Source organism: Lipophrys pholis, assembly GCF_963383615.2.
Source record: "Lipophrys pholis genome assembly, chromosome: 22".
Classification (NCBI taxonomy): domain Eukaryota; kingdom Metazoa; phylum Chordata; class Actinopteri; order Blenniiformes; family Blenniidae; genus Lipophrys; species Lipophrys pholis.
Window position 1 is genome coordinate 14,872,992 of NC_137644.1, and position 13,298 is coordinate 14,886,289.

Genomic DNA, 13,298 nt, shown 5'->3' on the forward strand with positions numbered 1-13,298 from the left:
ACAAGAGGAACAGGCACGATGTGATCCACTGAATGAACAGTGGCGTGTCCATCATGATGCAAATCCAATTACAGGTGCTGGACGTTGTAGTTAACAAACCGTTCAAAGGTTTTAAAATACTGCATCTGAAATAGCAGTGAGGACTAAGAACAGGAGCTGGAGAGAAACAAAGTCTTTGTCAAGAACAGGCTGTTGTGTTGCGCTTGCGTTCACACACAAGTACTTGTGTGCATTGCTACACTTTCTCACACACATTTATTAATATCCCAATATCAATCAGTACAATTTACATAACACAAACGCCTGGCTCAGCCGTGATGAATTATGTGTCCATACCCCATGGAGTCATGTTCTCTAAATTGGAAATGCTATAATTTGAAATATGAAAGAAAGGTGCAATAAATCACATTTAATTTGCTAAATTTGTTTGGTTAATTAAAGCATTTTAATCGATTGACTTGCATAATTATCCCATAGCATGTGGCGATGAGTGTTTGTATTTATCGGAAACCATGTCATTATCGCAATGTTACTGCATGTCACATCTTCACATGACATTTTGCACCCCGACACGCGTGCGCCCCCCGTCATTCAGTTCAATGTGTTTTTATAATGTCTTGATTTTAGAAAGTTCAGGTCCTCATACTAAACAAGATTTGGTTTGACAAAGCTTTTTCTTCTAAAGACCACCCTTGTAAAGGGTAAATGTGCCATTTTAATCTTGTACTTTTCCTTTTCTGTCATTTAGACTCCCAATAGAAAATGTCTCATCACATAGGTTTCTTGGGCTGTAATACAGACGATTCTCCTCACTTGTGTAATATTCCGTATTGTAAAGGACTTTGCTCAACCCCACAATTTCATCCAAATTGAGATTTTTGAAGTGACTGTGTTCCCCACCAGCTGTCTGCGGCTGAGGAGGAGAGCCAGAAGAAGCGTCAGTATGGGAGGATTCAGGAGCTGCTGAGGGAGTCAAACTGCCTCAGAGAAGAACTCCATAACCTCAGATGTCTGACACAGATCAAAGCCGAGGAGAGGGGCCAGAAGCACCGTGAGCGGCTCAGGGCTGAGGTGCATTACAAAGACACACAAACACAGCAAAAGATACATTTATAATAGGTTTTGCTATTGTCATTAGTAATGGTACTTATGCACTTATATGCAAATTTCACACATAAATGTGTTAAAAACATCAAAGACGAGCTTAAGTAAGAATATATTTTGGCTCCTTTTTGGTGATTTTCTTAAAGAAAAACTAATGACTAAAACAAATGTCCTCTATCTCAACAATAGCATGATAATCACCCATTTTTTGGGATTTAGAAAAACAGAGAGCTAAAATATGTAGATAATTAAATTGAAGTGTGTAAAAGCCTTTTCATTTTGTGAGAAATGATTTTTATTAAATTCCTGAAGCGTGGAACTCCAAATCAGCTAAAAAAAAAAAAAAGAATTAAGCAATTTTGCGAGAGTTCCCCCTCTCAAAAACAACAGCCAACTTATTATTTTCCTTCATTTATTCACATCGTCAGATGGGAAGCTGTAACAGTTTGTGCACCCGCAAGTACGAGTGAAGTTAGATGTTTTGTGAGTGCACACACTCGTAAACAAACCCACCCACGCAGAACTGATTGTCATTTTACCCACTTAAATCTGCCCACAGCAACTGAACCAGCACATCCAGCAGGAGCTCCAAGAAAAAGATCTGATCATCGCGGACCAAAGCAAGCTCAACACAATGCTGCAGCGCAGGTGTCCCTGATAGCGTTTTTTTTCTTTGGGCGAATTTATGCAAAGTGTGCCATAAAAAAGAGGACGCCACATAGATATGCTGTTAATGAGGGAAAACATTATAACTACATCTACTGTAGCTGTCTTCTTACTTTCTGATAAAATATAATGTGGCGATTTCACTGCATCCTTTAAACATCATTTCATAACAGATTTTGCTCAATATTGTGAAGCGTGTGTAGCAGAAAAAGAGCTCCAAGTACCTGCATGATGTCTCTGTGAGCAATTTCAAGACTGAGAATTGATTCCTTAGTTAATTGTTTGTCTTTTCTGCTCAATAGACGGAATTAGAATTAAACCAGACATCTGTACATGGGTAGAAAACTATGTCTCACTAATTTGGTCATACTTCAGCATTCAGACACAGAGTAACGCATGTAGTCCCATTCTGTGGTAACAGCAGCAGTCTGATGTCACTGCCCTCCATGTAAATTCACCTTTTGAAACTGTATCAAGCAGTCAACTGTCTGCCTTTGTTATAGTGATCAAGAAAAGACTTTTTCATTATTTTTCTTCCTCAGAATATCAATGTATTCTAAACTGTGCGATATGATCGTGGAAAAGAAGAATAAGTATGTCAAGCTGATGCAGATCACCTCACAGACGATCACCGAGTTGTCAGAGCAGATTAAAGTCCTGCAGAACGAGATGGAAATCCAACGCACTATTGTCGCCAACAAGGAAAGGTATGTGTGTGTGCCTACATGTCGTAAAGAAAGATTAAGAGTTTTTTCTTTTTTTTTTTTTACTTTAACTGCTTTGAGGCTACGATTTAAATCTCTGTTTATGTACTTGTGTTACTTTTCAGGTCATTTACGAAGGCTCGTATGAAGCTCTCTCATAGTTCTAAAACGAGAGACAAACTGCGCAATGACATCTCTAAGGTTCAGGAACACACACACACACACACACACACACACACACACACACACACACACACACACACACGAATTGTGGGAAACTTTTACCTTACACCAGTTTCACAGATTAGACAATGTAAATGATTAGATAACAAATGTGTGAATCCAGATTTTAAACTGATGCGAAAGTTATTTATCTCAAGTGGGACTCTTTAACCTGGTTTTAAACAGCCATATAGCAGCAGAGAGAAATAAAAAAAACATTCTGTGTTTCTCTTTGTGGCTTTCATATGCCAGTTAATCCATCAAACACTCTCTTTACAGCTTATTCAAAGGGTTTACAAGAACTTTCATGTTGTCTACTGTATAAGATGCATCTCAGTACTCGTTGTCCACATCAGACTTGGTCATAAAAAAAAAATACTGCACAATCCAATTACAGCGTGCACAAGATTTGTAAAGAGAGCAACGCTTTCAGCAGAGGTCTTTGTCAGGCTCCGTCGGGTAGACATCACAAAGCAAAACAAGCATTACACAGACCCACACAGATGCATTAATCACACAGTTAATTGTGATCTGAACGATGAGAAAAGACCAGGCAGAGCAGTAGTGGATTACTGCAACGCTTAGGCTTTAATAGACGTACATATTTCTATTATATTTCTTTTATTTCCACTGACATAATACATCTCAGTTACATTTATGAATCACAAAACATCAATAAATCCCACACAGGGGTTTGCCTACGTTGTTTTTTTCTGTGCGGTATGATCACAAATGTCAGAATCTCTTTGTGTCTTAACCTGAAATAACCAAACCTTTTAAAGGTTGCCTGGAAGCATCGTGAGATGAGTCAAGAGTGTGAGGACAACAATCTGGAGCTGCTCAGGCTCAGCCAGGTGATTAATCATCAGAAGGAGGCCCTCCTGGAAATAAACAAGGAACACGAAACCGCGGTACAACAACGCAATTCTCTGTACGTCCATAGCTTGATGCTTGCACAATGTCAAAATACTACAAGCAATGGAATTCTTTCACATCGGGTTTGCATGCATGTGTTTACTTTCCATGCCTCACAGAGGAATTCAGCTGGTGGAACATGAGGAAGTTTTGTCCAACTACGATGAGAAGTGTAACACGCTGGCTGCAGCCATCACTGAGGGGAACACGTCTCTGGAGACGTTGGAGAAGGACATTCGAGATTTACAGTTGGGGATTACTGAGGAGAAGAGACAGATTGACCTGAAGGAGAAGGAAGTTCTTCCCCGGAGAGTCTTGGAGGAAGAAATCACCATGCTGCAGATAGAGGTAAAGATAGAACTCTATTTAAGTACATTGACCTGCAAATGCATCTTTGCTCAGTCATGTGACACTATAGCTCAACACTTTTCACAAGAACTTACCAAAGAACTGACCCTAGAAAAAAACTGTGGGAAAAACACTTATTTTCCTTGGTCTCATGAGCCTCATACTCTTGTTTCACTCTTAAAAGTATCAACTTTTGTTTTTTCTTTAACAATGCTGTTCCGACATGTCCCAAATTACTCGTTTTTTTTCTTGTATACATATTTTACTTTTATTACAGATCAGGGATTTTCACTGAACATTTTTACAACCATAAGTTTATCCAAATTTTTCCCCCAAAATGTACGTACATCACTGGCGGATGGTAACTTACAACTGCCCACTAATCACTTGAAATGTTGGAGATTAAATAATGTTGGTCCATTTATGAGACACTTTAGATAATTGAGAATGAATCATGGAAATGCTAGAAATCACCCATTAAGATGGGTTCAACAGTCTTGAGTTTTGTTGAAAGTTTCCCTCATTGTTATTTAAAAATACATCACATTTCCTGTTCTTCTTTTTGACCAACTATTGTAACTGACATCTGATCCCTAAGGTCACAGCTCAGGTGCGCCACTGTTTTAAACAGCCTTGTGTCCCTCATTATAATCTTGAACAAGCGTACTTGTGTCGTTATTTTCATTCTTACCTCAATAGTCTTCACACAGTTGATTTCCTAACAGGCGCTAATTGATGCAGCCTTTCGCCGCACAGTCCAACAGGACGACAATGACTCCATCAGGCTGCGCTTCAGCAGTGTGGAATTCGAAGGAGTTGGGCCTGTTGTCAATTAGCACTTCCTGTTGTGATCAGTTGACAGAAGTGGCACTAAAAAGAGAGACTGTGCCTTTGAGGAGTTTTACTTGGAATTTTCAGGCAAATTACATGTTTGTTTGTGTTGGATTGCAGCCATAGATTTCCTCCGACAGCATTTAATAGGATTGTCCAGGAAGGTTTGAGTGTTCCTGTCATCCGTTGTGGAAAAAAAAAAATTTTAAATCGTCTTTTTTTATTCAGTGTCATAGGGGAATCTCAGCAAGTACATGTTTGTGTATGTGAGTCTTGTCTTCAGTATGGTGGATTGTTGTTCAGATTTATGGCTTTCAGTGTCAGGCGAGGGGATCTCCAAAGAGAACGGTGGAGCGCAGGGCTCCAGAAGAGACATTTCTTAGAACAGTTGCAAAACACAAACACCACTAATGAGCTGATCTTTGTTTTGAAATGCATTTACACACCCTCACCTTATAATAACAGTTTTGAATTGCTCAAAAAACATACTGTGCCCACTCTTTACTTTAATGAAAAGAACACAGCGCTCATATTCTTTATTTTTAACTACATCCAGCATTCATTTTCAGTTGTACATTTGAGGAAAGGTCATCAAAGTCTTCAGACTGAGGGTAAAATTACTGCAAAATTTGTAAAGACAAGGAATGTGTGTTTCTCTGTTTGTTTTTCTCCCAGCCGTCTGTGATCAGTCAATTGAAAACAGCCTATTACATTGCTTTCAGAGTAGTCAGACGTTCTCCTAAGGCTGAGCGGAGACAAAAACTAAACTCACAACACGGGCAGATCTGCAGTAAGACTCGACTCAGCAGGGACAAACCAAAATAAACGCACATTGCACCACAAGTTACACACACACACACACACACACACACACACACACACACACACACACACACACACACACACACACACACACACACATACACATACACATACACATGAATAAATAACTAACATATTGAAACAACTTTGCAACGCAGTGAGAGTGACAGACACACACAGAGAGGCTCCAGTGCAGCACACAAACACACACAGATTCACGCTGAGTCTTTCCTGCCAGTGGCTGCGTCGTGGGATTGGGTGTGTTGCTGCTGTGGATCAGAGTGACTGCTTTCGACTTGCTGCTGGACCAGACGTCTCTTATCTGAGTCTTGTGCTCTTTTTGGATGAACGCAGCCTTGGAACAGGCTTTCACCATGTGCTGCTCTTTTGAAAAACTCCCCCTTTTTCTTTCCTCCATCTGTTGACTCCTTCTGCTGTTTATCACTTGCTACAACAGGCCCTGTTGGAGCCATCTTTTTTCCTTCACTCATATATTCTATTGTTTTGCTCAACAGCCGTTCCTTTTCTCGCTCCCCCTTTTGTCCAAATCTCCTTTTCATTTTTCTCTTGAGGCATTAAAGTAACTTTATGTGTCTATTTTTCTTTCTGAACTCCCACCTGTTTCTATTACTTCCTCCCTTTTTGCCCAGCGTTTTACAGATGTTTGCTGTAGATACGAAGAGTTTTCTCCCCCATGTCTTACTTCTGTTATCTGTGTTTGTGGCTTTGCTTGAAGGATTGCTATGCTACTTTAATATGAGACCAAGAACTCTAAACAAAGGCAGAGTTATGCCTAAATGCAATGAAATGCATGTTGCACTATTGTGGGAATTTTGCATGTTAAGAATTCACTTTTAACACGTGTTAAAGAGTGGTTCACAAGAGTTAAACCAGCAGCAGGAAACTTTCCATCATGTACATCAATCACTGCAAGATATGACACTTCTAAATCTGTCATGTTTTGGCCACTTGTGGTCTCATCTGCTGTCTTTGCTTTGCTCCTTCGATAAAGATCATTTTACTGCATTTGAAGGCAAAATCAATTGCGACTATTACCTCAATATTCCTCAACTAAATGGATTTTAAAGTGGAAATTATGAAATGCATGCATTCTGATTCAACGAAAATAATGTACAGCCATTCAGTTAGTGCTTTATGTTGGACATCTGGCCTAACCTAATTAAGAATAGTTTTAGAAGAAGCGGACCAGTTATTGTTTTGTAAGCTTCCTAAAAACTGATGTTACACCTAAAATTCTACCTTGCTGTATTTCCTAGCGATAAAGAGGCAGTGTACCTTGGTGGGATGAGCTGAAATGTCTTGTCTGTGTTATAATGCTTTGTAGATTGTGAATTTGGTCAATGGCCATAGCTACTGCATGTTCAGGTTGGTCATAATTGTGATAGTGTAAAGCCCATAATTCTTCCAGGTGGTACACGCAGAATGAAACTTGAAAACATCTTATAAAAACATTTAATTTTTCAGTTAGAAGTCCAAATATCGTATTTCTCCAAAAACATGAATAATGTTCTTTTTAGCAGCCCACCTGAACTTTTGTTTTTCCCAAGCACAATCTCACAGAGCAGCCGGCCAGCATGGCCGGGGACTCGCAGTCTTGTTTGGATCTAATTCCTGAAACCTTTTACAAAACAACCGTTACATCCCTGACTCGTATATCACGCCATCTGTTTGTTCATCTCTCCATCCATTCAGTCCTCCAGTCATTCAGTATTTCTCCCTCTGCTCTGTGTGTAAATAGCAAATCATTTTCTAAATCACGGTTTTTCCTCGTGCAGCCGTCTGGCTCCCCCGGGTACACAAAGTGAATCACTGAGGTCTTTCCTTTTGCCGGCGTATTGCCAGCTCAATTCATTCTCCCTGTGAATTCTCTTTGTGAATTCAATCTCCATTCCTCGCTGTTGATTTATCAAATATATTGTGTATTTGTATTCATCTGTGACCAGTTTATCTGTTCATTGCAGACAGACCCCCCCCCCCCCCCCCCCGATGGAAAATTTTGACAAAGATAGATTGGGCCATCTGTGGGACTATTGAAGTTCAATATACTGCGAGGCTTTCATTTGCTCTGAGGAATTTTAATTGCTGCAAAATAAACAGGGGTTGGTGTCGAATTCGGAATTTACTGCTTGTTTATGAGTTGCTGGCACATCAACGTCGCGGATGCACTCAGGTGCGCGTGCATCAGTGCACACGCCGAGATCCGTGCTGCACTGGTGACATCTGAGCAGCGATGAACAGCCATCTAGTGACTAAAGCACAATCACAAACATCGGGACACACACAGGCATTCGTGATGTGAGATTAATGGGAGGGCGGGGCTGATGACTGAGTATGCGGTCCCTACGGTGGTGAGTCATCGTGTTTGTCTGTCCCTCTCTTAAATCTGTGTCTGACCTGTCTGGACCTCATTACCAGGGGAAACCCAGTGCAGATTGTTTCTTTGACTTTGTGTGTGTCGGTTTAACTGAAGTCAGACACTGAAGAGACAAGCAAAGCAGGCACATAAAGGCAAGACGGCTGACCACAAAGCTTTTGTATGATATATGACGCTCCACTTAACCACCCCTGAAAAATCCATTGACAGCTTGGCTCTTAAATCAGACTCCCAGAGAGCGCAGGCTAAATACCTACCGAAGAATATTCAGATTCTAGCAGCTCTTCAGTTGGGATGTGGACCAACTGGAGTCTTTACAGTGTTACAGCCTTCCAACTGTGCCATCTGCTTTAGGACTATCAGTAAGAAAGCGGTCTTTAAGGATAGTATTCTTAGCTATTCAAACAAATATATAAATAACATAATAAAAGTTGTTTCCCATAAATATAAAAGAATGAATGAAAAACCTGGTTGCAGAGATTAAAATAAAGAAGATACATGCAAAAAGTACGAGTCAAGCCTTTACAGAAGTGCAGCAGTCCGTTGACGGATACCCCCCCCCGCCAACCAAACAGTAATCTACTTACTGCATGGTGAGGAGGCAGGGCGAGAGATTATTGCCCTGGGAACTTGGAGGAAGGAGCCACTGCAAAGTCATTTTTGTTGTGAGGAAAAAAGGTCGCATTCTAAAGTCAAAGTCAAAAGTTTGTGAAACTTTGTGAGTGTGCAGTCTGGTAAATATGCTCACAAACCCAGTTGATATTTATGTGGCCGCTGGTTTCTGTGTACACTGGAGGATCTCCCATTCACATTCACAGACGCGTCCCGCTAGAGGTCACCGAGTCGGCCTGCACCCAGCGTCTCCTTCCGTCCTGCATACACAACGTGAGAGAGACCAGAGGAGAGGAAAATGTGGAGGTTTCCAAAAGCTAAAAGCTGATCTGGCTGTACTCGTATTTATACTGACTGGGTCATCCACCTTGCTGGCAGATGTGCTTTCGCTGAACAGCAAAGTGAAGTATTTGAGATTATGGAGGGCCGCTTGGCCTGTCAGGGTTGACTGTTGTAGCCGTCCGCCTAAAAATTTTTTTTTTCTTGCATGATTTTTTTTTGTTTGGGGAATTTCTTCGTAGTTTGTATGCAGTAATATCTATAAAAACTGAGCGAAAATGCATTTCGACTATACAATTGTTTTAGTCCATCCAATTCATTTTAAGACATTTCGCTCAACCGTGGCTTTTTGTTTCAAGTTTTGTATTTGTGTCTTGTGGAATCTTCTTCCAGCCGGAGCTCCTCTGCCCCACTGTATGCCTTCCTATATCTATTTCTGGATGCTGGTTAGATTTCATAAAAGTGAGGGCTTTTGTTGTCAGACGCTTCAAGGCTGTGGAATGATTTGCCTGAGGAATTCAAGCCCGCAGGGTCAGTAGCCTATCATCTTTCCAATCTTTCCTCAGAATATACACACAGCGCGTGTCCTGAGGTCATGCCTTAACTTTTAATTATTTACTTCTGGCTTCCTTATCCAACATGGCGGTTGTGATAGCTAGGCTTTGGGTTTTTTAATTAATATTATTCTTTATTGTTATTGCTGTGTTTGTTGACATATCTTTTCTCCAGACCAACATTAAGTCTGATAAATATTAGTGGTCTCTTTGTCTATATTCATATATAATTACAATATCTCATTTCGTGCTTATGAATGCTTCGGTTGAGCTCCTTTTCGTGCATGTTCTGCTAATTAACCTTACATAACCTTATTATGATTATAATTTCACTGCTGTTGTACTTAACTGACCTTTCTACTGCACTGATCTGTCCCATTGTCTTTTATCTATATTAATTATGAAGCTTGTGGTAACCTAATTTTGCTGTGTGGTATAAATAAGGTCATTATTTATTTTTATGATTACAGTATTAGGCATGTGGCACCATCTATCATGTGGCTTTTTCAGTCATCACATTTGCTCCTAACTAAGCAGAAGTTATGGAAATGATATGCAAATTGTGGCCTGCATTGTTTTCTATCAAGCCTTACAAATGTTCGTACAGCCTTCATGAGCCAAGAAAGTGGCTGTTATGTTTGACTGTCAGATGAAGAAAACACAGAGGCAGAACAGAGACGCTGACACAGAGACAGATGAATGCAAAGAGAGAGAGACATATGTCGGTGTATATGAACACAGGGAAGAGAATGTGAATATAAAAAAAAAGACGCTACAAGCGAGGACAACACAGAGAGGAAAAAAAAGATTGATTGACGACAGGCAGGAGGAGAGGGAGGGTGACACAGACACACCGCGTGCTATCCATCATGCAGTGTTTAAGTGACTGAGGGTAGTGGCGTGTGAGGCTGCAACACAGATCAATCAGATTCAGGAGTGAGGACTGGGCAGACACTCGTGTCCGTTGGGATTGTGACGACTGAGGCAGCCTGTCATGATTAAAATCTTTGGAATCAAATGAAAACATTGCCAAGGGAGTCAAATGATTTCATATATATTCAGGCGTCATTTATTAGGCAGCAGTCTGAGTTTAATTACAACGATATATCTTTCTATACTGTATGTCATTAGTGTTTGTTTTCATGTGCGAGTTTGGTTAAAAAAAACCAACATGACATTTAGTTTCAGTGTCCTCTAGAGAGAGAAGCAAGTTACCAGTCGATGCATTATCTGTTCATTATAAGGAGGGATGGTGTTGCTGTGAACTTTTATTAACTGCTAGTCTTTGCATTTCACAAAATGGGACCACATAAAAGTGGAACAGCCCATGTGGGCTGGAGTATTTGGCTTCAACCTTGCATGTTGTCTTCACAAAGATGTCTTTGCATCATTTTGGAAAAAAATTATTAAATTACATCAATCACTGCGGTAGCATTTAATTCGATTTTTAATTTTTTTTAGAATGTTGGAAGTTTTTTGTGGTTATCACATGCTAATATTCCCAATAGGAAGTTCTTCAAGTTTCAATCCACTCCTTCAGAATATTGACGATAGTGATCGCATGGCTCAGTCTGTAAACCCTGTGATGGATCCGTCAGCTGTACCTCCTATCCAGAACCCTAATGCAAACTGGAGAGAGATTATATGAATAAGATGCAAACAGACATGAGTTGATTCAGTACAGTCTTCCAGGTTGAATATTGTCTATTTGAATTCTAAAATAATTAAATTCAGACGTTCAACCAAACCTTTCACCACTATTCCTTGTTAAGTACAGGGAGAATGAAGGTCCCAAGTCAGAAGTAAGTGTATACGTGTTAACCCCGTTGTTCTAAGTAATGAAAGGCTTCTCTCATTCGAAAACGTTCTCCAGGACTGCTCCAGGTTGTACAATGTGTTGTCATGAGAAAATTTGTTTTTCGACAACCTCAGATGAAGTTTCTGTTTGATTTCCATGTCGAAAACCACTTTACTAGTACATTTTGATTTATGGTGTCCACACTATTTGTTGGTATGCATTTACATAATGACCTACAGAAAGGTTTTTTGCATTTAAAGTGACTTAATCATAAATTTTGTTGCGGTCATCATAAACAAGCTTTTGTTGGTAAAGTCATATTCTCTCTGCAGATAACCCCAGTAACTGCCGGTCAGCCCCCAGTTCCCGTCTCGCTGCATTTCTCATCTCTCTAATTCAGTTCCTCTTGTCTGGTTCATATTCTATCGCTTTGCGCTGTCTTTTATCACTTTATCTTCCCCTGTCTGTCACTCTTTTATCAGCCCCTCTGTGCACATTTCCTCCACTCGCATTTCTATCAGATTTTCACTTCATCATCCACTAACCGTCAGTATTTCATGTCTCATCACTTTTCCTTTGGCCTCTGCAGCTTCACCAAACACTTTTGTTAATCACATGACATCTTTACCTCGAAGTTGTGAACCTAAGTCACACGACTGGGAAGGAAAAATAGCTTTCTTAGCGTCACCCGAGTCTGTTTCCATCAGACCGGCTGCCTGTGTGTGTGATAGAAGCTTCATTAATCCCAAGCAGGTTGGAAGGTGAAAATGGGAACCATCAACTTTGCTCCACGCCGTCTTCCTTCTCTCGCATCAGAAACGCACACGTCAACATACACTGGTGCATGTGCGCACGCACACACACACACACACACACACACACACACACACACACACACACACACACACACACACACACACACACACACACACACACACACACACACACACACACACACACACACACACACACACACACCTGTATTGTATGGTTGAATGGAGAAAAGCTGTTGTTTCATAAGCCAGGTCACCACAGGTCAGACCGCCTGAGTACAACATTTTTCTGCAGTTTTTTTTTCCCCCATCTCATCCCATCGCCTCCTTTTTCTCCTTTCTGTCTGCACAGTCCATTCTTCTTCTCTTGTGTTTATCTCCCTCTCTGATCTCCCTCGGCATCTATTAATATTTTCTCTTGTCTTCTTGTGTTTTGTCTTTTCATTGTCATCTAATATTTTAAGTCTTTTTATTGTCCCCGTCGCGGCTCCTTGATCATCTTGGCTCGGTATAAATTTTTATATATAGACCACCTTTATTTTTGCTGTAATGGGGCCATTGGGCATTTGAATTAACGTCCAAGTGAGGTAGTGTGGCTCCTTTAATTGCTCCTTTTTATCTGCAGTGCCCACTGAGGTTAGGAGGGCATTCGACTCCTAATTTATCTTTTTTCTCATAATCTAGACATTTGAATGTTTTTCCCCTGGATTAGACTGACCTGGTGCATCTCGATTCAGCAGCCTGCTTTGTTTGACAACTTTAACCCTCCTTCTAACACAACAAACGTTCTTTCGCTGTATTCTTTCCCCACCCAGTGCTGGGTGTCATGAAAAAGAGCTCATCAATGTCCTTCATTTCAGCTGTCTGTGGATTTAATGTGACTGATTGGGTTGTTTTTAAGGTCGCTAATACAATTTTGACGCTTCTGCCTGGCAAGAGCCCAACAAGCTAGAGGAGTTTTGTTTGTGCTTCAATTCATCCCAGTGTTCTTCACAAAATATGACAATGATAGTAAAACATTGAGTTCATGAATGGTGTTTGATGAGACGCATCAGCGACTGCAACATTTGACTCACTCACATTGCTGAGCCAATTGCCAACAACCTACAAATGAGTAGTCTTAGAGGTAATCGTGAGGTGGCTTAGTCAGATTTCAGTTGTAATAGCTCTGTGGTTTCTGTACTATTAAAGTAATTTTAAAGTGAAAAATACAAAATGCCTTGCACAAACCATTATTCATTTTCTTCCATAATATGTTACAGAAAAAAAGCTTCC

The 13,298-nt window shown here is 40.4% G+C and overlaps 1 protein-coding gene across 1 annotated transcript in view; it reads left to right on the plus strand.

The window, feature by feature from the left end:
* The window catches only part of ccdc146 (coiled-coil domain containing 146), a gene marked incomplete at both ends in the record, with an annotated part of 32,671 nt that overhangs the window by 11,553 nt on the left and 7,820 nt on the right, over positions 1-13,298 (plus strand). Inside the window, 6 exons of the mRNA XM_080491587.1 lie at positions 904-1,071; positions 1,664-1,752; positions 2,313-2,477; positions 2,600-2,675; positions 3,479-3,627; positions 3,731-3,959. Of these exons, the coding sequence (XP_080347713.1) occupies positions 904-1,071; positions 1,664-1,752; positions 2,313-2,477; positions 2,600-2,675; positions 3,479-3,627; positions 3,731-3,959 (876 nt within the window). The remainder of the gene's footprint in view (positions 1-903; positions 1,072-1,663; positions 1,753-2,312; positions 2,478-2,599; positions 2,676-3,478; positions 3,628-3,730; positions 3,960-13,298) is intronic.